At 42.0% G+C, this 26,103-nt stretch overlaps 2 protein-coding genes across 2 annotated transcripts in view; both read right to left on the bottom strand.

Moving 5' to 3' along the window:
- Positions 1-3,569: 3,569 nt before the first annotated feature.
- Positions 3,570-10,878, bottom strand: LOC142656697 (serine protease 33-like). The gene is made up of 6 exons (XM_075831623.1): positions 10,779-10,878; positions 8,168-8,191; positions 7,361-7,517; positions 6,374-6,645; positions 4,028-4,197; positions 3,570-3,929 (listed from the first exon to the last, which is right to left on the bottom strand). Exons 1-6 carry the CDS (start codon positions 10,876-10,878, stop codon positions 3,570-3,572), a joined length of 1,083 nt encoding a protein of 360 aa, XP_075687738.1.
- An 8,091-nt stretch (positions 10,879-18,969) lies between these two features.
- LOC142656696 (transmembrane protease serine 9-like) overlaps positions 18,970-26,103 on the bottom strand; it is a 55,274-nt gene continuing 48,140 nt past the window's right edge. The window contains exon 13 of the mRNA XM_075831621.1: positions 18,970-19,573. Coding sequence (XP_075687736.1) covers positions 19,214-19,573 — 360 coding nt within the window. The 3' untranslated portion in view covers positions 18,970-19,213. The remainder of the gene's footprint in view (positions 19,574-26,103) is intronic.

The raw sequence follows: 26,103 nt of genomic DNA, 5'->3' as shown, positions 1-26,103 counted from the left end.
CCTCCCCTTTTGCCTCCTCCCCTTCCTTCCTTCCTTCCTTCCTCCCTTCCTCCCTTCCTTCCTTCATATCTTTTTCCATCCATCCTCCCCTTTTGCCTCCTCCCCTTCCTTCCTTCCTTCCTTCCTTCCTTCCTTCCTTCCTTCCTTCCTCCCTTCATCCCTTCCTCCCTCCCTTCCTTCCTTCCTTCCTTCCTGCCTTTCTTCCCTCTTCCCTCTCTTTTCCTCCCTCTTCCCTTGCCCTCCCTTCATCCTCTCCTCCTTCTTCCTTCCTCCCTTCCTTCCTTCATATCTTTTTCCATCCATTCTCCCCTTTTGCCTCCTCCCCTTCCTTCCTTCCTTCCACCCTTCCACCCTTCCTTCCTTCCTTCCTTCCTTCCTTCCTGCCTTTCGTCCCTCTTCCCTCTATTTTCCTCCCTCTTCCCTCTCCCTCCCTTCATCCTTTCCTCCTTCTTAATTTATTTTCTCCCTTCCTTCCTTCCTTCCTTCCTTCCTCGCCTTTCATTCCTTCCTTGCTTCTTACCTTCCTATAGAAACTCAGTTCACTTCAACTAAAAAATAAATGTAAAGGACTACTACTCCCATAATTCCTCTCACCAACATTGCCTCCATTAATACCTGCCTCCATGCCCCTCTAATTACAAGGCGCAAGGTAGGGCTGGAATTACTCACTGTCTGCCACTGAGGCACAGCTCTGCTGTTCTGCTGCTACTCTGTTGCCCAGCATGTGAAACACAAGCCCTCCAGAGATGGAGTGAGGGGGAGAGCAGGGGGCAATGGAGATGAGGCATATGCTGTACTACAGGGAGGGGGAGAGTGGAAATAAGAGGCATGTGATACTTGATCTCTGATAGTACAGGGTGGGGAGTGGGGAAATAGCCACATGTTTTGTGTTCGGGACATCACACAAGAAGGGGAAAACCGCCAGGAGTGTGATCTTGTGACTACATGTGAGACCGGCTTACAGAGGCATTTCAGCTACAGACAGTACATTAATAAGTGACTTATCAGGTAAACCATCTGCACAAATCTTTAAGGATCGCAAAGCAATGTAGACCTGAAGACTGAGCAATCAGACCAATGACAGTGCATCATATTTTACAGTAAATTGTGTAGAATTTCAGTAAGGAATTTGCACTGACATTTTTTTGCAGGTCACTCGCCTCAAGGAATTTGCTGCCTTTATTTTGATCATCGAATAAAATAACACAAAATGTTGTTCTTCTTGAAGGGCGAGTCGAATGTTCTTGTTCCTGGAAATATGAATTATTTTAAAGACAATTTACGGAAACCTCAATCGTGACCTCACAAACACTTCTAAGAATCTGATTTTCTTTGTCTATTCCTTCCCTTATAATTAGATATCAGCGAATTTACAGAAATTCATTTCAGGTCCGATTCAATTGAAGCGGCCATCCCATTTAATTTGGTCCGAATAAATTTGCCATGAATTACAAGTGCCCCGATTACCCTAAAAATGTACTTCTGTCTATTTAATGTCTTCTAGAACTCCAGGATTTGGCCACTTCAAGCTTATTTTCACTAATGTGTAGGAAACAGCATTATGTGCCACAATGTTATTAGAAGATCAGCGCCAAAGTCTTCCTCTGTGAGCCGCCGCTGCCTTGTTAGTACAGACTTCTCCTCCAACTGTACGGCTTTCCTCTTCTGAACATGGCCGCTGATAGAGGGGCATGTGGTGAAGCACGTCTAACATCGGCCTCCACTGAATAACACTGCACACAGCAAAGGGTTCTAACGCATGCACAGTGGCCCCGCCACATGCCCCTCTATCAGCGGCCACGTGACTGTGTGCATGACTTATCAAACCCAAATATGGCAAATAAATAAACGCTGGACACGTCGTGGACTTTTAATCTGGGATGACTCGTGGTCGGCCGCAGCTTTATTAAATTCCATTAAACCTTTTAAACAATTTGATATAATTATTCAAAAATAAATACCCCGAATGCCAGCCTACTACCGTAAGTGGCATGAAGGCCGGAACACCAATACTTATAAACCGCCAGCTGTGAGATGAGGAAAGCACAAAAGGTAAATACAACAAACTGAGAACATCCCTGGGGTCTGTGGTGCTACACGCTGTGAGAGCATGGAGGAATACACTCAGACTGTGGACCATGAAGGTGCACTTGGTCAGGTGAGATTGGTCAAGCACGATTGGTCAGGTGAGGTGAGATTGTTTAGGAGAGATTGCTCTGGTGAGATTGCTCAAGTGAGATTGGTCAGAAGAGATTGCTCAAGTGAGATTGGTCAGAAGAGATTGCTCAAGTGAGATTGGTCTGATGATATAGGTCAAGTGAGATTGCTCAGGTGAGATTGATCAATTAAGATTGGTCAAGTGAGATTGGTCAAGAGAGATTGCTCAGGTGAGATTGCTCAGGTGATGTTATCCAGTGTCAAATGTGATTATGATAATGATAGGTTGCCGCAGAGTGGCCAGGTCTCCCTTACTGCAGCTTCTTCGTACCCTAAGGTCCCCCCGGAAGTGCTGGTGTTGTGTAGGACCCATTGTTAGGTCTTGTTTACGTTACCGATCAGAACTTCCATCAAAGCTTCTGTAACTTTTTACGGCAAGAACACCCAATGGTTGTCGGTTTCCGTACTGCAGCTTTAAGGGTCCATGGATTTTTCTGCCCTCTCCCTCCCACCACTTTCCTAGGGTCGACGCTGACACTTGGTTTGACTGTAGACTTGACATTTCACATGCGGCAGATTTAGTTCCAAAAATTTCTTCAACTGAAAATCAGTTCCATAAATCTGAATGTGGTTGTGCCCGCAGCCGGGGTATGGATTTCTGCAAGTTCCATTCACAGGAATGGAACTGATTTTAGGTCGCCAAATTTTCTGAAGCAAATCTTGTAAATCCCCCATTACGGGGCTAGGACTGAAGCTTGTCCGTCAAAAACATAAAGTGACCGGACCTGTGGTCTATCAAGAAAGGGACATCTGCAGCCAGTGCCGCCCTTACCGTGTGGGCCATACACTAAAAATACTTACAAATTATTTGTTTATTTTTTGCAATAATAGAAACGGGGGAGCGTATTAATGAAAAACCGGTGACGTGAAGGTTTTACTCATCTGAACATATAAAACAAGCCAAAAAGTTTCTCATACCAGAGAATTGCCCCGGGCTCCAGCCACCTACCTACATCTGGACCGATAGATTCAATGTTCCCCGTTGGGGGTCGACACCTTATGACGGGGGAACCTCTTACTTGTTTTTTTACATGTTTTATCATTTGGGTTGTAATAAAGTTTATGACATTTTAATATAAAATACTTATCACATATTTAATAAATCGGATATGACATTCAGTTCTGTGTATGGGAAGGTTTTGGTAACTGTGGGGTGTAAGTTTCTCATTGACCCCCGAGTCATTGTACTTGGTGGGCTGCCGGTTGTTAGCGGAGGGGGGTTAACAGTTTAGGAAATGATAGAACAGGTTTCCGAGGAGCCTCCTTGTAAGACATGAAGGGTCACAACTTCCATAGATACTTTTTCTTCGTCATTTGAGTCTTTTCTCAATTTACAGCCACAAAAACATTTCTTACACAACGTCCAATATTCCGGTCAACCCAACAACCGCGACTAAAAGGCTCATTGAGATTTGGCGTCTCCTTCCAGCGGAGGTGCTGCCTTCATCAGTCCCTGTAGACAAGGTGAAGGACTGACACGTTACTTGTGGCTTCTGCGTCATGAGTGTGTTCACCTTTACAGTCGTTGCACTGATCTTCATTTCCAAAACTGTAGGAAGATTTGTCTTCTCTTGTATCCAGGAGGAGAAGTCGCTGACTTTGGTGTAGACTCCAGGTTTTTGAGGCTCGGCACAGCCAATACCCCAACTTACAATTCCAACCAGAAACCAGGATTCCCCAGATTGGCATGCCAAGGGTGCCCCCGAATCCCCCTGTAAGATACAATATTTATACCATGTTATTGGGGAACTCGCACAGAATGCAACGTCCAGTTTCCACTGTGGACCCCTTCGAGATGAAGCGTGCTCACCTGGCAGCCATCCTTCTTGCCTTCGGGGTAGCCAGCGCAGATCATGTCTTCTTTTACATAGTCAAAGGCAAAGCTATGATTGTAGGCAACTTGGAACATTTCATTACAGTCCTGATAATTGATAAGAGGAAGCTCGACCTCCTGCAATGTCTGTGGAGGCGGCAGTTTAACTGAAACCAAACACAAGACATATTAATATTTCCTTATAAGATGCATGGACCACCCAGAACCTATCCTGTAGACCGCATGGGGATGGGGAGTGGGGTCTATTGCATGTATAGTGGACCCCACCAATTCTCAGAACACGAGTGGCCACTTCCTCTCAGAGATAAGGAAATATCTGAACACTTTAATGAAGAATCGGTGCAATATGTGGACACCTCCGTGTCAGGCACCAAGCCGGACGCCCATGTACTCAGGATCGGATTAGAAGAATTGAGAGGAAACTTTAAATAGCCCAAGTGTTGGCTTATCACTGGTTTGTTTTTTTTCCCTTACTGAAGCACTGGGGTCCTGGGGTCCAAAACTGACCAAGGACAACATCTGCATGGAGTTTTTGGGTTCTTTCCATGTTCTCTCTGATTTGATTGGGTTAATTGGCTTCCTATTACATTGGCCCTAGGGTCTGTTCAATGAAATCTGATGGTGAGATCCATTGGGAAGGGACAATGATGTGAGTGATGACAATCCCAGTACAGAGCTGCAGAATATGTTGGAGCTATGAAAGCAATTGGTCATAAATCCACATCTTCCTCAGCATTGCCCAAAGGTCAAACCATCTCCAGTCCCTCCGAAATGTTGCTGTAAAGTTACCGGCGCTGATTCGCTTCTTGACGATCCAGCACACACATTTACCACCTGTTCTGAACCCCTCCGGGATAATGGAATAAAATGAGTTTGGGACCATTATGAATATTTGGAAAATCCTCTAAATTTCCCGAATATCAGGCGTCGAGATTTAGAAAATTTTGTGCTCGTGAGAATTAATTTGAAAGTGAAACTTTAACCTGCAGGAATTGTATAGAAAGTCTCACGTGTTGTTCTTGGAGGGTTAGAGACCTGCCCGGTCTCTTCACGCACGACGAAGTACTATAGCGTCATGGTGTAGGGGGTGATGTTTGGAGCGGGCTCACCCACTGAGCGCGCTCTGTACGCAGCGGGTGTCAGCTTTGTTTTACAGCTAACGCCCGCGACTAATGGCCAGGAACAGCGATCGCGCTGAACCTGGCCATTTAACCTCTTAGATGCTGCGATCAAGCACGATCGCAGCATCAAAAACGGTATAAAGAGGGGGCACTCCATCTGAGAACTCATCGCCCCCACGCAACGCGATTGGGGCACGCCAAAGGTTGTAATGGCAGCCCAGGGGCCTAATGAAGGCCCCCAGGGCTGCCTTTCTCCACCTACTGTTAAGCCTCTGGCAGGCCTTAACAAGAGCCTGTAAAAATGACACTATACTGCAACACATTAGCATTTCAGTGCATTGTACCAGTGATCTAACGATCGCTGGTTCAAGTCCCCTAGGAGGTCTAATGCAATTTTTAAGAAAAAGTTAATACAAAAATTTAGTAGTGTAAAAAAAAAAAACTTGAATGTTCAAAAAGAAACCCCTTTCCCATTTTTCCTCTGTAAAAAAATACAAAAAATATTCAAAATTGGTATCGCTACATCCATAAAAGTCTGAACTGTTACAACATACCAATAATTAACGCGCATGGCAAACGCCGTAAAAATAAAAAAAATAAAAACGCCAGAATCGCTGTTTTTTGATCACTTCCTTTCCCATAAAAAAGGAAATAAAAAGTGATTGAAAAGTCTCATGTAGCCCAAAACGGGACCAATAAAAATAACAGCTTGTCCCGTAAAAAAATTAGTCATCACTCCGCTTATTCTACAGAAAAATGAAACAAGTTCTGGCTCTCAGAATGTGGCGACAAAACACAAATTAGATTTTTACCAATTAGTTTCTTCATAGTCAAAGTAGCAAAACAGAAAAAAAACAATATCAATTTGGCATCGCCGTGATCGTATTGACCCGTAGAATAAAGTAAACATGCCATAATGAACAATGCCATGAAGAACGACAACTCGTCCCGCAAGCAACAAACCCTCGTATGGCAATGTTGATGGAAAAATAAAAAAAATTATTGTTTTTGGAAGGTGAGGGGGAAAAAATGGAAACGAAAATCCCAAAAATGGCGGCGTCCTGAAAGGGTTAAGCAACGATCCTGGATTCCGCCCGTTGGGTTTGGTGAGCGCTGGAGGCCGCGTGGACTGATCATTTCTTTGACTCAAAAAATCGACACCAACTGATTGAACATTTTTGGGCTTCTCTTGCGTGCTCACCGTTTTCAGCGATGTGGCCCCAGCCGGTCAGCCAGCACATCAGCCCGTTCTGAAACTCCTGCTCTTTGGCTGCAAGGGCAATTGGCCGAATATCATCATTGAAGGTCACAGGATTCTGCAGCTCCAGCGCCGCCAGGTCTCCACTGGTTCCATCTCCGTTGTATATGGGGTGGATGGTGATGCTTTTTACTCTCACGGAAAGTTTTGTGGGACTCGTCCCGGTGAGGTTTAGCACCCCCAACATAACGTCGAAGTTGCTGAAGTTTCTGTTACTGCGATAAAAATAATGAAGAGCGACATTAATGTGAGCAGGAAAGACAGAACGCGATGTGCTGACTATCATTAGCGGACATCGTCTTTATCGCCATGTACAATCAGATAGTGTAACGTATGGCTCCCCCGATCACCTCAGGCCTCCTCCTTCTCCCGGTCTTCATATATAAACTCCAATTGTCTTTACTTCTGTATTTTACCTAATGTAGCGCTGATTTTCCTTTGTACTGTAATTATTGTTTCTACCACTAGGTGGCCCTTGAGAGAGTTGTACCACATGTACCTCAATGGAAGCTGCTCCCCTTCACAGCACACCATGTGGCCAGGAGTGGTATTGAAAGTAAGATTTATTATATGAAACACCATCATTGCTTGATGAGTTTTCTTAATACAAATAGTGAAAAATGTTGAGAATCCTGGAACATAAAAAAGAGGCCCAAAAAAATTATCTGCGGAAGATACTACTAGTGTTGGACTGGAATAACTTGGGCTGACCAGAGGAAATTATACTAAATGACATGTCGGCCATATCATCACCTGTAATAAGTCAGCGTCCCACTGTCACCTGGTCAACACGTTTTCCACTGCTGGCGCTAATGGGCCATGTTATTACATGTGAACTCGGGCCTGTAGGAGGATTCTCGGGTGGACCTGTCCAGTCCTTGATCTACTCCCCACCAAGTACTATTACTGGTCTCAGTGGGACCTTCTTACCTTACACAATGCGCAGCCGTCACCACCCAGTCTTTGGAGATAAGAGACCCTCCACAGATAGGAAATTTATTATATAGGACACTAGCCTGCCAGGGCCACTTCCCGAGATCAGCATCCCGTCCACCCACAACACGTTGGGAGAATAACTGATGACCACCTTCAAGGAAGAAAGAAAATATTACACTCCATCTCAGAAGAGACATAGGCGAAAGTTAAAGAAGATAGATAGATAGATAGATAGATAGATAGATAGATAGATAGATAGATAGATAGATAGATAGATAGATAGATAGATAGATAGATAGATATGAGATAGATAGATAGGAGATAGATAGATAGATAGATAGATAGATAGATAGATAGATAGATAGATAGATAGATAGATAGATAGATAGATAGATAGATAGATATGAGATAGATAGATAGATAGATAGATAGATAGATAGATAGATAGATAGATAGATAGATAGATAGATAGATAGATAGATAGATAGATAGATAGATAGATAGATAGATAGATAGGAGATAGATAGATAGATAGATAGATAGATAGATAGATAGATAGATAGATAGATAGATAGATAGATAGATAGATATGAGATAGATAGATAGATAGATAGATAGATAGATAGATAGATAGATAGATAGATAGATAGATAGATAGATAGATAGATAGATAGATAGATAGATAGATAGATAGATATGAGATAGATAGATAGATAGATAGATAGATAGATAGATAGATAGATAGATAGATAGATAGATAGATAGATAGATAGATAGATAGATAGATAGATAGATAGATACCTGAAGCTGTTTTCACCACAACACCTGAAGAATAAGAACAGGGGAAGGGTAGGATATATTAGCCGATCATTTCTGCAGATATTTAAACTAGTGATAATAAAAGTGATTTTGAACACTGATATAACTAAACCATAAACTTCTAAACACCTTTCCCTTGAATGATCAAAGAATGAGAATGTGTAAGACATAAAGTATGAAATAATAGAAGAAAGTTATACAATCCGGGGAGGTCACTTATACAGTCCAGAGACATCAATTATACAGTCCAGAGACATCAATTATACAGTCCAGAGAGGTCACTTATACAGTCCAGAGACATCAATTATACAGTCCAGAGAGGTCACTTAAACATTCGAGGGAGGTCGCTTATACAGTCCAGAGAGGTCACTTATACATTCCAGAGAGTTCACTTATATAGTCCAGAGAGGTCACTTATACAGTCCATAGAGGTCACTTATACAGTCTGGGAAGGTCTGGGAGTGGCTATTATTATTTAAAGCACCTGCTCGCCCTTTCATCAGCATTTCTGGCCTGGCTGTGTCCATTTGTAAGTATGGCCTTTTTCTGTGTTTTTGTATATGTCCCTGTGTTTTTATCGGTTCAGTCTGGGAAGGTCACTTATACAGTCCGGGGAGGTCACTTATATAGTCCGGGGAAGTCACTTATATAGTCCAGGGAAGTCACTTATATAATCCGGGGAGGTCACTTATATAGTCTAGGGAGGTCACTTATACAGTCCGGGGAGGCCACTTATACAGTCCTGGGAAGTCACTTATATAGTCCGGGGAGGTCACTTATATAGTCCGGGGAAGTCACTTATATAGTCAAGGGACTATAGTCCTGGGAAGGCACTTATATAGTCAAGGGAAGTCACTTATATAATCCGGGGAGGTCACTTATATAGTCTAGGGAGGTCACTTATACAGTCCGGGGAGGCCACTTATACAGTCCTGGGAAGTCACTTATATAGTCCGGGGAAGTCATTTATACAGTTCGGGAAGTCACTTATATAGTCCGGGGAAGTCAATTATATGGTCCAGGGGGTCACTTACATAGTTCTGGGAGGTCACTTATACAATCCATAGAGGTCACTTATACAGTCCAGAGACATCACTTATACATTCCAGAGAGGTCACTCACTTATACAGTCCAGAGACATCAATTATACAGTCCAGAGAGGTCACTTAAACAGTCCAAAGAGGTCACTTAATCATTCCAGGGAGGTCACTTATACAGTCCAGAGAGGTCAGTTATACATTCCAGGGAGATCACTTATACATTCCAGAGAGGTCACTTATACAGTCCAGAGAGGTCACTTATACATTCCAGGGAGGTCACTTATACATTCCAGAGAGGTCACTTATACAGTCCAGAGAGGTCACTTATATAGTCCAGAGAGGTCACTTATACAGTCTGGGAAGGTCACTTATATAGTCCGGGGAGGTCACTTATATAGTCCGGGGAGGTCACTTATATAGTCCGGGGAAGTCACTTATATAGTCCAGGGAAGTCACTTATATAATCCGGGGAGGTCACTTATATAGTCTAGGGAGGTCACTTATACAGTCCGGGGAGGCCACTTATACAGTCCTGGGAAGTCACTTATATAGTCCGGGGAAGTCATTTATACAGTTCGGGAAGTCACTTATATGGTCCAGGGGGTCACTTACATAGTTCTGGGAGGTCACATTTACAGTCCGAGGAGGTTACTTATACAGTCTGGGGAGGTCACTTATATAGTTTGGGGAGGTCACATATGCTATCCGGGGAGGTCACTTATACAGTCCGGGAAGGTCACTTATACAGTCCAGAGAGGTCACTTATACATTCCAGGAAGGTCACTTATACATTCCAGGGAGGTCACTTATACAGTCCAGAGAGGTCACTTATACAGTTCGGGGAGGTCACTTATATAGTCCAGAGAGGTCACTTATACAGTCCAGGAATGTCAGTTATATAATCCGGGGAGGTCACTTATATAGTCCGGGGAAGTCACTTATACAGTTTGGGAAGTCACTTATATAGTCCAGGGTAGTCAATTATATGGTCCAGGGAGGTCACTTATATAGTTCTGAGAGGTCACATGTACAGTCCGGGGAGGTCACTTATACAGTCCAGAGAGGTCACTTATACAGTCCGGAGAGGTCCCTTATACAGTCCGGGGAGGTCACTTATACAATCCAGGGAGGTCACATATATAATTTGGGGAGGTCACTTATACAGTCTGGGAGGCTGTAATTTTTGCTACTCTCTATTGATTCTGCTCTGATATAGGGCTGATTTTATAGAAAGTGAAACTCTGTGCAACAAGTAAACCAGGGCCCAACTTGCCATTTTTACACAGTTTTTCTCATAATCTCCAAATCTCTGGTGTCTATGGCAGTGTAAGGGTTAACTGTACGTTCCTGTGGTATAAGGTAGATAATGGGGTTAATGTTACATCACATAGGTGTAAAGGGTCAGTGGTAAATCCTGGTTGTCCTGTACTTGGGAATCTCCCCTAGAAAACAGGGGCCATGGACAATTGGCCAGTTTGCCACCTCCTACATCCCGCCCGCTCCATGTAGGATGATTAGGGGGTCACACTTGCCTGGTCGTTCAGGTCACTCACCCAGTGCTAGAAGTAACACAGCAGATGTGGTCGTCCAGCTCATCGGCCGTCCTTCTCCATGGAGACATCGGGCATCATTTCTCGGCCGCAGAATCCCCATCGTCCGTGTGGCACTCTTCCCGGTATGGATAATGTGTAGGTGACAGGACTCTGTATAGATAATGTGTAGGTGACAGGACTCCCAATGCTCCTCTTCTAAGATCCCTGTTGGGTCCTGTTGGCCATAATATCTTTCTCGCGTATAATACGGCACACTGGTGACTCACTGTGTACCACCCTCTCTGCGCACCATCCGCCTCGCCCCAATATAGTCTTCCTTCACCTCTCTATCTATTGATGGATTCCCATTCTAGTCCTTCTCTCGATATCTCCTCATCGGTGGCGCCTGTATCCTGCTCCAGCAGGTGAATGACTGACTGTAGCATCTCCGCTTGCTTTTTGTATCCTCCACGCTCCCTGAGGCGGTGTCCGTCCACAGAACGTTCCGTATCCTCGCTCTAGGACTGAGCCTCCATTGTTTCCCAGAGGAGTTTGTCCAAGTTTTTGACATAATAAACACGATTCATAAATGATGACAATTGTATCCAAAGATAAAATGAGAAGATTAAGAACCAGGAAAACAAATGAGAAATTAATTTACTTTCGTACAAACACTTTGCAGCCAATCCAAGGACAAATCTTTCCACGAGGCACGACTACAATGACATCACCCCAATACCCCAGCGTCACCATCACAGAGCGAGAAACGTCACATAATATGGCAGCTCGGGGGTCAGCAGAAGACCACCCCATGTGTCAGCCGCCATCCATCACCACGAGGGTCTAAGTCTTATGGGATGAGTCTCAAATAACCTATAAAACCGCATCGATGACCTGTCCTGTGTGCACAACGATGACAACAAAGATTACAGGACAATTATAGGGGACGTGTTCTGTACAGATGGAGGGGGTCCGAGGATCAGCCCCTCTGGTGGTCCCAAGAATCCCCAGTCCAACACCGTGAGTCATGAGACAATTTCCCTGATTTAAAGCGTCTCTCTCACCACATTATAAGTGCCCCGTCTCCTATATAATGTGACCGGCGCTGTAATGTTGGTGACAGTAATGCTTTTTATTTAATAAAACAATCTGTTTTCACCACTTTATTAGCGATTTTAGATTTATGCTAATGAGTTGCTTAACCCCTTCCCGGGTAAACAACTTTCATTTTCGTTTTTTCCTCCCCACCTTCCAGAATCCATAACGTCTTTATTTTTCTGTCGATATAGTCCTACGAGGGCTTGATTTTTGCGGGACGAGTTGTACTTTTTTGCAGCACCATTTATTTTGCCTTATAATGTGCTAGGAAACGGGAAAAAAATTAATTGTGGGGTAGAAAATGAAAAAAACAGCGATTCCTCCATGGTTTTTTGCACTCCGTTTTTACGGAATTCACTGTGCAATTAAAACAACATGTTACCTTTATTCTGCGGGTCAATACGATTGCGGCGATACCAAATATATATAGTTTTTTCTATATTTTACTACTTTTACAAGTTAAAACTGAAGTGTAAAAAAGAAAATTTATTTTGCGTCGCCAAATTCCGAGAGCCAGAACTTTTTTATTTTTCCGTCGATTAAGTGGTATGAGGGCTTATTTATTTGCGGGATAAGCTGTCGTTTTTAATAATATCATTTTGGGGTACATGCGACGGTTTGATCACTTTTTATTTCATTTTTTGTGGGGGATTAGGTGACCAAAAAATAGACAGACAATCTAGCGTTTACAATTTTTTTTTACGGCGTTCACCAAGCGGGTTAAGTAATGATATATTGTGATAGTTCAGACTTTTGCGGACGCGGCGATACCGATACCGATTCTGACTGGCCGGAGGCAGCGCTTAATAGGTGTACAAAGATGGCGGACCTGGGGGCCTTCATTAAGCCCCCAGGCAGCCATAGCAACCATTGCCCCTCCTCCCCCCCGCGATTGCGTTGCGGGGGGCGCGATGAGCTGTTAGAAGGGGTCGCCCCCCCTCTTTCTGACTATTTAAATACTGCGGTCAGTATTGACCACAGCATTTAACGAGTTAAACTAGCGGGATCGCGCTCGAGCGCGATGCCGCTAGTTACTCTGAGGTGTCGGCTGTAACAAACAGCCGACACCGGCATCGTATGGAGCGAGCTCACTGCGTGATCCCGCTCCATACTTCCCCTACCCAACTTTGGCGTATGGATACATCAAATGTCGGGAAGGGGTTAATGCCCAACTGGTTATATTTTTACTTTAGACCAAGTGGGCGTTGTACAGAGGAGCGTATGATACTGACCAATCAGTGACCAATCAGCGTCATACACTTCTCTCCATTCATTTACTAAGCGCATGGGGATCCTGCTAGATCCTTATGTGCTGTCTTATACTTACACATTAACAATACTGAAGTGTTTGGACAGTGAATAGACATTCCACGGGATGTCTATTCACAATCTCTGCACTTCGTTACTCTGTCTGTGGTAGTTACAGCAGAGGAAGCGTGATCTCGTTGTAACCTGTCATTTACAGCGAGATCTCGCGAGATCACGCTTCCTCTGCTGTAACTACCACAGACAGAGTAATGTCCTGGTTCTTGGAAAGTATGAAATCAGCTTGTGGAGATCCGTCTGGTAGGGCATATTTAGAGCATATGTAGGGCATATTTAGGGCACTTCCAGGGAAAAAATATGCAAAATAGCTCTCCAGAAGGAAAGAAAAAGCCCTTTTAGTGCCCCCTATAGGTGACTGACATGTATGATATGTCCTGGATATTGTGAATCCCTGTATGGCCACATTATTTCAATGACCCTGATTGTCGTTATGAGGCCGTTCATCTATTCGGAGCATTTTTATGTAGAAATCTAGGGCTGGAAGTTCGTGGTGGAGGATCTATGTTCACCTGTCCTCGGAGGGTGGAGATCATGGTGGAGGATCTATGTTCATCTGTCCTTGGAGGGTGGAGATCATGGTGGAGGATCTATGTTCACCTGTCCTCGGAGGGTGGAGATCATGGTGGAGGATCTATGTTCACCTGTCCTCGGAGGGTGGAGATCATGGTGGAGGATCTATGTTCACCTGTCCTCGGAGGGTGGAGATCATGGTGGAGGATCTATGTTCACCTGTCCTCGGAGGGTGGAGATCATGGTGGAGGATCTATGTTCACCTGTCCTCGGAGGGTGGAGATCATGGTGGAGGATCTATGTTCACCTGTCCTCGGAGGGTGGAGATCATGGTGGAGGATCTATGTTCACCTGTCCTCGGAGGGTGGAGATCATGGTGGAGGATCTATGTTCACCTGTCCTCGGAGGGTGGAGATCATGGTGGAGGATCTATGTTCACCTGTCCTCGGAGGGTGGAGATCATGGTGGAGGATCTATGTTCACCTGTCCTCGGAGGGTGGAGATCATGGTGGAGGATCTATGTTCACCTGTCCTCGGAGGGTGGAGATCATGGTGGAGGATCTATGTTCACCTGTCCTCGGAGGGTGGAGATCATGGTGGAGGATCTATGTTCACCTGTCCTCGGAGGGTGGAGATCATGGTGGAGGATCTATATTCACCTGTCCTCGGAGGGTGGAGATCATGGTGGAGGATCTATGTTTACTTGTCCTCGGAGGGTGGAGATCATGGTGGAGGATCTATGTTTACTTGTCCTCGGAGGGTGGAGATCATGGTGGAGGATCTATGTTAACCTGTCCTCGGAGGGTGGAGATCATGGGTTCACCTGTCCTCGGAGGGTGGAGATCATGGTGGAGGATCTATGTTCACCTGTCCTAGGAGGGTGGAGATCATGGTGGAGGATCTATGTTAACCTGTCCTCGGAGGGTGGAGATCATGGGTTCACCTGTCCTCGGAGGGTGGAGATCATGGTGGAGTCTACTTCATGTCTTGTGATTGTAGTAATAAACCAACTCCTTGGCAGTTTCTAGTCCGCACCAGTCATCATGTTTTATGAGGATTAAAGGTTTGAGTTTCCCCTCCAACATAATCCTCCATTAGTCCGTGACACAAAGCTTAGGGACTGCTTGTCCATGTTGAGGTTTAACTAAGAAATCCCAGTAGACAATGGCTTTATTCTTCAGGTCCCCGTCTCCTCATATGACAGGACAATGGTCTGCGGACGCTCTCCTATATCCCAATGATTGCTGGGATTTTCCTCAGAATTTGCGCAAAATGACGTGGTATGATTTACGTGGCGCTCGGACATCTGCCCTGTTCTCCAGACTTGTCATACATGACGGCTACTGACTGAAAAGACTGGAAACCAGAGACAACGGCTTTACAGAGAGTGAGAAGAACGTTCTCCCTCCGGATAATCAGCCGCGGCCTCTGTATTGTTCTATAGGACAAGGGAGCTGTGAATAGAAGGTTCTATGGAGCCTCCGAATATATCTGACTGCAAATAGCCCCGAATAAGAGGAAGAATAAACCGGAGCGTCTCCACAACGACGACAAAGCTAAAAATGTCATATTGAAAACGTTCATATAAACTGGTTGTCCAGAATTAGAAGGAAGGTTCTGATTTTTTTCCAGTAACAGCGCCACTCCTGTCCATGGCTGTGTCTGGTATTGCAACTCAACAATTAAGGGAATACCAGAGAATAGATTTATATTAGTGGATACAATAACATCCGCTAAACAGCCCATAAAAAGGCAAAGGCGGGCTTAAAAGGAAGCACTTGCTTTTTTTTAGACGGTCACATGATCCCTCTCAGCCAGTCAGCAGCTCTGAGACGGACCATGTGATTCAGCCAGTGACTACTGGAGCATACGTCACATAATCCTTTCAAAAACTGCTAACTGGCTGAGAGGGATCATGTGATATATCATGTGACTCTACAGAATCCGGAACGTTCTCTTTATCACCCACTTTGGGGGCTGTTTAGCGGATGCACTTGCGCTTCCTTGTATAGTTCTCTTAGTACGTCGCGCTGATCCTCTAACGTAAGACGGTCAGTCACAGTGACGGGTGCCCTTTAAGAGTTTTTGAAAGGTCTCCGGACACATTTTTTATAATTTTTGAAGTGTTTTAGACACTTTCTCTGGGTTTAGAAAAGGGACCTGGCTGGAGAATTCCTCTACAATCCCTTGGAGCGTGTGAATAACGGATCAGCTTCTATTTCCTGTAGAGGCTCCTCCTATAGATAGAATTGGAACATTTTCTGCAGGTTCCTCCATTTTTCCCCTCTCCCTCCGGCAGGTTTGGGTGCGGGGCTCAGTGGTGAGGACCCCGAAGTTCTGTCTCTTCGGTGGGGAGGGGGATGGACGTCTCAGTCATCGTGAAGCTTCCACCACACATTGATCACGTTGATATTGATTCCTTCTATATATTCCATTCTTTATGGGAAGCTGTTAAACTCTTTAAGGGGTTCTCCCATCTATTAGGACCAATGGATGTCATGAAGGGTGTCCCTCAGTATAATATATATTGGGGAGCGTCCTCCACCTTGTACGGTGAGATGAGTGACCACATGAAGCTTCCCCCAGGAATAACAGCTGGAGGTCGGAGAAGCCTGAGCCCCCGGTGATCAACTGATGGACGGGCCAGCTTCAGTCGAGGATGGGGTTCTCCCGATGAATCATCTCCTTTACAACAAGAGTCCGGCCGTTAAACCCCGACCACCTTCTGACACTTAGTCGCCCCCTTGTGGTGTGTATGAATTTGCAATATCCGCCCCTCATTGGCACTTATTGACACACAAAGTCATGGCCCTTATTTGCCAACATATATTGAGGTCATTGTGTAGAGTTTTTCTTTCTTTTTGACTCACATCAGAGCAGCTTCTTCCATTTTCCGGACCCCCTGAGATCAGACAGACGGTTGACCTCCGCTGCGGCTCAGGTAGTTACGTTCCCAATGATTTAATGATTACAAGAATTATATAATTACAGCATGGCAGTGGTTGGCACCGATCACAGGAAGAACAATTGTCCTCTTCTTCTTCATGCCGGAGACGGAGCTCGTGTGAAAGAAGCAAAGAACCTCATTGATGGGGACCAGGAAGGATTTCTACAGGTTGAGGCTCTGCCAAAAGAAAGTCCTTCGAAACGTGGAGGAGCTGTGAACGCGTGTCGTCGGCGCGGTGGCGGTGGACTGGCACATGTTGCCTGAGAAGACATGGAGCCAAAACCAGGACTCACATGGAAGTAATAAATATAAGCAACAAAGTCTCGTTGTTAAAGACACAATAAGTAACTCATAAAGCAATATGCAAATGACTCAAATTACTCAACCTGACAAATGGGAGAAGGAACGCATTCAAGAATATGTGCAAACACGGCAGAATAATACGTTACATGCATTTCCCCCATAACACGTCCACAATTCCTGGGATTATATCACATCAGAGCGGTCCTGATCCAGTCCTTTGGAGTTTGGAGCCGGCAGATCGCACTGCTCCCCTGCTGCAGTCTGTATAAATCTTCAGAAAGCCTCTTCCCTGCCTCCGTAGTCCCTGGCTGCCATCAGAATGGAGCACAATGATTATAACTTCCCTAGAGATAGATATTGGTCGCTCCGGGATAATGTGCACAGCGTGGAGCAGCAGGTGGAGCAGCAGGTGGAGCAGCAGGTGGAGCAGGTGGATCTGCCAGGTGTTAATGACGGACCGCAGAAGCTTTGTCATATATCTGACAGGTTACTGACTGTTGTAAGATCTGACGATTTATAAGGTTTATCGGAAATGGCACCTTCTCTAGTCCACCCACCTGTAGAGCAACCTGTCCGACTACATTCTACAGAGCAGGACTAGATGAAGTTCTACCAATGCGATCAATAATGTTGTGTAGGAAATATAGAATCACAAGTCGTCTACTAAGAACCAAGATCAACTGCCCTCGTTTAGAAATCTTGAAGTCGTTCACTGCTCATCTAAGCGGTTCCTTAGGGCCTGTTCACATGCAGCGTTGGCTTTCCGTTCCGGGGTTCCGTCTGAGGTTTCCGTCGGGTGAACTCCACAAGGGAAAGTCAAACTGAAACCACAGCATCCGTTTCAGTCAAGATTGATATCAATGGTGACGGAAACATTGCTAATGGTTTCAGTTTGTCACCGTTCCGGCAGTCGACTGCGCTATTGATTCTGTCGTTAAAATAGAAACCTGCCGGAATGGTGACGGATGGAAACCATTAGCAATGTTTCCGTCACCATTGATATCAATCTTGACTGAAACGGATGCTGTGGTTTCAGTTTGACGTTCCGTTGCGGGGTTCACCCGATGGAAACCTCAGACGGAACCCCGGAACGGAAAGCCAACGCTGATGTGAACAGGCCCTTAGTTAATCGTTGGAAAGCGTTCCCAGTATGGAGGGCGTAGATAACATAGAGGACGACCACGCGGCTGCTACTGGGTCCCTGGAGGGAGAGGCTCGGTCCTGGTTAGTCCATTGGAGTGACATAAGTATGTGCAGGACGACCCTCTCCAGAGGAACCACAACGTTAACATCAAGGAATGGGAAATTGGCCCAAGTGTCATAGAAAAGTCACGGAGAGGAAACAAGACACAAACCCATCCGGAAAAACCTGGCATTATACTGGAGGGCCCATATTCCTCATTGCTATGTGGTCCTGGTCTTCTATGACTGCCACTGCCCATTATACATAGTATTGTGGGTAAATACAAACCCCAAGATGGTATGGACCTAGCGGTAGACATACCCTTCGGATAGCTGCTGGCCGAACACTTCAGACGATAGCTGTTCCCATTGACATGCACGGTCGACTCGGTCAAACGAACATGTTTATTTCAATGGGGGAGGGGAATATTTTGGTGTCAGGCATCTGTGTCAGCGGTTTATCTCCCACAACGACAAGCGATCAGCTATAATGAAATCCAACTCCCCCATCTTTCTTTCGCCCAATGGAAGAGTCGAGGCACCCCCATACATATTCGATAGTCAACCGGTCCTGCCAAAATCGGCGAGTATGTCCGACCTTCATATAATGTGTATGGGCACCTACACTGAGGAAGATTCCTTTCAGAACAATGAGGCGCATCCGTTAAATAGTGAAGAGCGCTGGATCGTCCAACAAGTGAGGGAACTAGGACAGCCAATCAAAACCGGCGTGGGGGATTACGGGAGGAGGAAACTGGAAACTTTTAACGATATGAGACATCAAACCAAATAATCCAGTCTCCAAGGTGTTAGCACAGGTTTATTAATGGAAGCCCCACCCTCTGATCTGACACCGATGTCCTCCTTCATTACCCCAACCAGTTGTCTACTCTGTCCAAGACAAGATCTCTTACTGCCCGCAAAGTAGTGTCTCTCCTCCTCGCTGCTGTTCATAAAACCAGGGGGAAGATTCAAAAAGCTTTTCCACCACTTACATTAGGAAGACACCCGGGTATCTTAATAAGCCCAGACTTAGACTTTCACTAGGACAAGGAAGTTTATAATGGACTCTATTCACTAGGACAGTCCATTATAAGAGGTCCACAGTCCTGATGAATAAAATGATAAGGAATAAATGTCTCGCTGCCCCATCAGGCCTCTGCCCAGCTCTGTTGGTGCCGTCACGGATGATTTTAGGTAAGGAGAGGTTTTGCGTTCCTGCTGTTGCCTCCTTGGAGATAAATGTTGGGACATTGATAGTCGTTGCTTTGATTTCGCTCTCAGAAGTTTCAGTAAGATCCGTGTTTTCCAGGATCCAGGGTGAAAAGCTGGAGACTTTGGTGTAGACTCCGGGTTCCCCTGGCCGGGCACAACCATCTCCCCAGCTTACAATTCCAACCAGAAACCAGGAATTGGCAAAATGACAAGTCAACGGACCCCCCGAATCCCTCTAAAGAATGGAAAAATATCACAGTTAAAGCAGATATAACAGAATCACCCACAGTACAAACCATAGCAATAATTCTGTATATAATTACATATGTAAAGCTGGTATAACCTGGGTCTCTTCTGTATATAGTGATATGGAGCATGCTGGTATAACCTGGGTATCTCCTGTATATAATTATATATGTACAGCTGGTATAAGTTATACATCTTCTTGTATATAGTGATATGGAGCATGCTGGTATAACCTGGGTATCTTCTGTATATAATTATATATGTACAGCTGGTATAAGTTATACATCTTCTTGTATATAGTGATATGGAGCATGCTGGTATAACCTGGGTATCTTCTGTATATAATTATATATGTACAGCTGGTATAAGTTATACATTATCTTGTATATAGTGATATGGAGCATGCTGGTATAACCCGGGTATCTTCTGTATATAATTATATATGTACAGCTGGTATAAGTTATACATTATCTTGTATATAGTGATATGGAGCATGCTGGTATAACCTGGGTATCTTCTGTATATAATTATATATGTACAGCTGGTATAAGTTATACATCTTCTTGTATATAGTGATATGGAGCATGCTGGTATAACCTGGGTATCTTCTGTATATAATTATATATGTACAGCTGGTATAAGTTATACATCTTCTTATATATAGTGATATGGAGCATGCTGGTATAACCTGGGTATCTTCTGTATATAATTATATATGTACAGCTGGTATAAGTTATACATCTTCTTGTATATAGTGATATGGAGCATGCTGGTATAACCTGGGTATCTTCTGTATATAATTATATATGTACAGCTGGTATAAGTTATACATCTTCTTGTATATAGTGATATGGAGCATGCTGGTATAACCTGAGCATCTTCTGTATATAATTATATATGTACAGCTAGTATAAGTTATACATCTTCTTGTATATAGTGATATGGAGCATGCTGGTATAACCTGGGTATCTCCTGTATATAATTATATATGTACAGCTGGTATAAGTTATACATCTTCTTGTATATAGTGATATGGAGCATGCTGGTATAACCTGGGTCTCTTCTGTATATAATTATATATGTACAGCTGGGATAACCTGGGTATCTGCTGTATATAGTGATATGAAGCATGCTGGTATAACCTGGGTATATTCTGTATATAATTATACATGTACAGTTGGTATAAGTTATACATCTTCTTGTATATAGTGATATGGAGCATGCTGGTATAACCTGGGTATCTTCTGTATATAATTATATATGTACAGCTGGTATAAGATATACATCTTCTTGTATATTGTGATATGGAGCATGCTGGTATAACCTGGGTATCTTCTGTATATAATTATATATGTACAGCTGGTATAACCTGGGTCTCTTCTGTATATAGTGATATGGAGCATGCTGGTATAACCTGGGTATCTTCTGTATATAATTATATATGTATAGCTGGTATAAGTTTTACATCTTCCTGTATATAGTGATATGGAGCATGCTGGTATAACCTGGGTATCTTCTGTATATAATTATATATGTACAGCTGGTATAACCTGGGTCTCTTCTGTATATAATTATATATGTACAGCTGGTATAAGTTATACATCTTCTTGTATATAGTGATATGGAGCATGCTGGTATAACCCGGGTATCTCCTGTATATAATTATATATGTACAGCTGGTATAAGTTTTACATCTTCCTGTATATAGTGATATGGAGCATGCTGGTATAACCTGGGTATCTTCTGTATATAATTATATATCTACAGCTGGTATAAGTTATACATCTTCTTGTATATAGTGATATGGAGCATGCTGGTATGACCTGGGTATCTTCTGTATATAATTATATATGTACAGCTGGTATAACCTAGGTCTCTTCTGTATATAATTATAAATGTACAGCTGGTATAACCTGGGTCTCTTCTGTATATAGTGATATGGAGCATGCTGGTATAACCTGGGTATCTTCTGTATATAATTATATATGTACAGCTGGTATAAGTTATACATCTTCTTGTATATAGTGATATGGAGCATGCTGGTATAACCTGGGTATCTTCTGTATATAATTATATATGTACAGCTGGTATAAGTTATACATCTTCTTGTATATAGTGATATGGAGCACACTGGTATGACCTGGGTATCTCCTGTATATAATTATATATGTACAGCTGGTATAAGTTATACATCTTCTTGTATATAGTGATATGGAACATGCTGGTATAACCTGGGTATCTTCTGTATATAATTATATATGTACAGCTGGTATAAGTTATACATCTTCTTGTATATAGTGATATGGAGCATGCTGGTATAACCTGGGTATATTCTGTATATAATTATATATGCACAGCTGGTATAAGTTATACATCTTCTGGTATATAGTGATATGGAGCATGCTGGTATAACCTGGGTATCTTCTGTATATAATTATATATGTACAGCTGGTATAAGTTATACATCTTCTTGTATATAGTGATATGGAGAATGCTGGTATAACTTGGGTATCTTCTGTATATAATTATATATGTACAGCTGGTATAAGTTATACATCTTCTTGTATATAGTGATATGGAGCATGCTGGTATAACCTGGGCATCTTCTGTATATAATTATATATGTAAAGCTGGTAAAAGTTATACATCTTCTTGTATATAGTGATATGGAGCAGGCTGGTATAACCTGGGTATCTTCTGTATATAATTATATATGTACAGCTGGTATAAGTTATACATCTTCTTGTATATAGTGATATGGAGCATGCTGGTATAACCTGGGTATCTTCTGTATATAATTATATATGTACAGCTGGTATAAGTTATACATCTTCTTGTATATAGTGATAAGGAGCATGCTGATATAACCTGGGTATCTCCTGTATATAATTATATATGTACAGCTGGTATAAGTTATACATCTTCTTGTATATAGTGATATGGAGCATGCTGGTATAACCTGGGTATATTCTGTATATAATTATGTATGCACAGCTGGTATAAGTTATACATCTTCTTGTATATAGTGATATGGAGCATGCTGGTATAACCTGGGTATCTTCTGTATATAATTATTTATGTACAGCTGGTATAAGTTATACATCTTCTTGAATATAGTGATATGGAGCATGCTGGTATAACCTGGGTATCTTCTGTATATAATTATATATGTACAGCTGGTATAACCTGGGTCTCTTCTGTATATAGTGATATGGAGCATGCTGGTATAACCTGGGTATCTTCTGTATATAATTATATATGTATAGCTGGTATAAGTTTTACATCTTCCTGTATATAGTGATATGGAGCATGCTGGTATAACCTGGGTATCTTCTGTATATAATTATATATGTACAGCTGGTATAACCTGGGTCTCTTCTGTATATAATTATATATGTACAGCTGGTATAACCTGGGTCTCTTCTGTATATAGTGATATGGAGCATGCTGGTATAACCTGGGTATCTTCTGTATATAATTATATATGTACAGCTGGTATAAGTTATACATCTTCTTGTATATAGTGATATGGAGAATGCTGGTATAACCCGGGTATCTCCTGTATATAATTATATATGTACAGCTGGTATAAGTTATACATCTTCTTGTATATAGTGATATGGAGCATGCTGGTATAACCCGGGTATCTCCTGTATATAATTATATATGTACAGCTGGTATAAGTTTTACATCTTCCTGTATATAGTGATATGGAGCATGCTGGTATAACCTGGGTATCTTCTGTATATAATTATATATCTACAGCTGGTATAAGTTATACATCTTCTTGTATATAGTGATATGGAGCATGCTGGTATGACCTGGGTATCTTCTGTATATAATTATATATGTACAGCTGGTATAACCTAGGTCTCTTCTGTATATAATTATAAATGTACAGCTGGTATAACCTGGGTCTCTTCTGTATATAGTGATATGGAGCATGCTGGTATAACCTGGGTATCTTCTGTATATAATTATATATGTACAGCTGGTATAAGTTATACATCTTCTTGTATATAGTGATATGGAGAATGCTGGTATAACCCGGGTATCTCCTGTATATAATTATATATGTACAGCTGGTATAAGTTTTACATCTTCCTGTATATAGTGATATGGAGCATGCTGGTATAACCTGGGTATCTTCTGTATATAATTATATATGTACAGCTGGTATAAGTTATACATCTTCTTGTATATAGTGATATGGAGCATGCTGGTATAACACGGGTATCTCCTGTATATAATTATATATGTACAGCTGGTATAAGTTTTACATCTTCCTGTATATAGTGATATGGAGCATGCTGGTATAACCTGGGTATCTTCTGTATATAATTATATATGTACAGCTGGTATAAGTTATACATCTTCTTGTATATAGTGATATGGAGCACACTGGTATGACCTGGGTATCTCCTGTATATAATTATATATGTACAGCTGGTATAAGTTATACATCTTCTTGTATATAGTGATATGGAACATGCTGGTATAACCTGGGTATCTTCTGTATATAATTATATATGTACAGCTGGTATAAGTTATACATCTTCTTGTATATAGTGATATGGAGCATGCTGGTATAACCTGGGTATATTCTGTATATAATTATATATGCACAGCTGGTATAAGTTATACATCTTCTGGTATATAGTGATATGGAGCATGCTGGTATAACCTGGGTATCTTCTGTATATAATTATATATGTACAGCTGGTATAAGTTATACATCTTCTTGTATATAGTGATATGGAGAATGCTGGTATAACCTGGGTATCTTCTGTATATAATTATATATGTACAGCTGGTATAAGTTATACATCTTCTTGTATATAGTGATATGGAGCATGCTGGTATAACCTGGGCATCTTCTGTATATAATTATATATGTAAAGCTGGTAAAAGTTATACATCTTCTTGTATATAGTGATATGGAGCATGCTGGTATAACCTGGGTATCTTCTGTATATAATTATATATGTACAGCTGGTATAAGTTATACATCTTCCTGTATATAGTGATATGGAGCATGCTGGTATAACCTGGGTATCTTCTGTATATAATTATATATGGACAGCTGGTATAAGTTATACATCTTCTTGTATATAGTGATATGGAGCAGGCTGGTATAACCTGGGTATCTTCTGTATATAATTATATATGTACAGCTGGTATAAGTTATACATCTTCTTGTATATAGTGATATGGAGCATGCTGGTATAACCTGGGTATCTTCTGTATATAATTATATATGTACAGCTGGTATAAGTTATACATCTTCTTGTATATAGTGATATGGAGCATACTGGTATAACCTGGGCATCTTCTGTATATAATTATATATGTACAGCTGGTATAAGTTATACATCTTCTTGTATATAGTGATATGGGGCATGCTGGTATAACCTGGGTATCTTCTGTATATAATTATATATGTACAGCTGGTATAAGTTATACATCTTCTTGTATATAGTGATATGGAGCATGCTGATATAACCTGGGTATCTCCTGTATATAATTATATATGTACAGCTGGTATAAGTTATACATCTTCTTGTATATAGTGATATGAGCATGCTGGTATAACCTGGTTATATTCTGTATATAATTATGTATGCACAGCTGGTATAAGTTATACATCTTCTTGTATATAGTGATATGGAGCATGCTGGTATAACCTGGGTATCTTCTGTATATAATTATTTATGTACAGCTGGTATAAGTTATACATCTTCTTGTATATAGTGATATGGAGCATGCTGGTATAACCTGGGTATCTTCTGTATATAATTATATATGTACAGCTGGTATAAGTTATACATCTTCTTGTATGTAGTGATATGGAGCATGCGGTATAACCTGGGTATCTTCTGTATATAATTATATATGTACAGCTGGTATAAGTTATACATCTTCTTGTATATAGTGATATGGAGCATGCTGGTATAACCTGGGTATCTTCTGTATATAATTATATATGTACAGCTGGTATAAGTTATACATCTTCTTGTATATAGTGATATGGAGCATACTGGTATAACCTGGGTATCTTCTGTATATAATTATATATGTACAGCTGGTATAAGTTATACATCTTCTTGTATATAGTGATATGAGCATGCTGGTATAACCTGGTTATATTCTGTATATAATTATGTATGCACAGCTGGTATAAGTTATACATCTTCTTGTATATAGTGATATGGAGCATGCTGGTATAACCTGGGTATCTTCTGTATATAATTATTTATGTACAGCTGGTATAAGTTATACATCTTCTTGTATATAGTGATATGGAGCATGCTGGTATAACCTGGGTATCTTCTGTATATAATTATATATGTACAGCTGGTATAAGTTATACATCTTCTTGTATGTAGTGATATGGAGCATGCGGTATAACCTGGGTATCTTCTGTATATAATTATATATGTACAGCTGGTATAAGTTATACATCTTCTTGTATATAGTGATATGGAGCATGCTGGTATAACCTGGGTATCTTCTGTATAT

The sequence above is a fragment of the Rhinoderma darwinii genome, chromosome 6 (genome assembly GCF_050947455.1).
Source record: "Rhinoderma darwinii isolate aRhiDar2 chromosome 6, aRhiDar2.hap1, whole genome shotgun sequence".
Taxonomy (NCBI): Eukaryota; Metazoa; Chordata; class Amphibia; order Anura; family Rhinodermatidae; genus Rhinoderma; species Rhinoderma darwinii.
The sequence above is the reverse complement of the archived record's forward strand: the minus strand, read 5'-3'. Positions and strand labels throughout refer to the sequence as shown.

Bases quoted from the DNA above. Each gene is read 5' to 3' on its own strand.
- LOC142656697 (XM_075831623.1), bottom strand. From the start codon at position 10,878: ATGGGGATTCTGCGGCCGAGAAATGATGCCCGATGTCTCCATGGAGAA. The intron at 8,192-10,778 runs GTGAGTGACCTG...CTTATTCTTCAG, and splicing joins TGTGTTACTTCTAGCACTGG to GTGTTGTGGTGAAAACAGCT. The intron at 6,646-7,360 runs GTAAGAAGGTCC...TTTTTATCGCAG, and splicing joins ACGGCTGCGCATTGTGTAAG to TAACAGAAACTTCAGCAACT.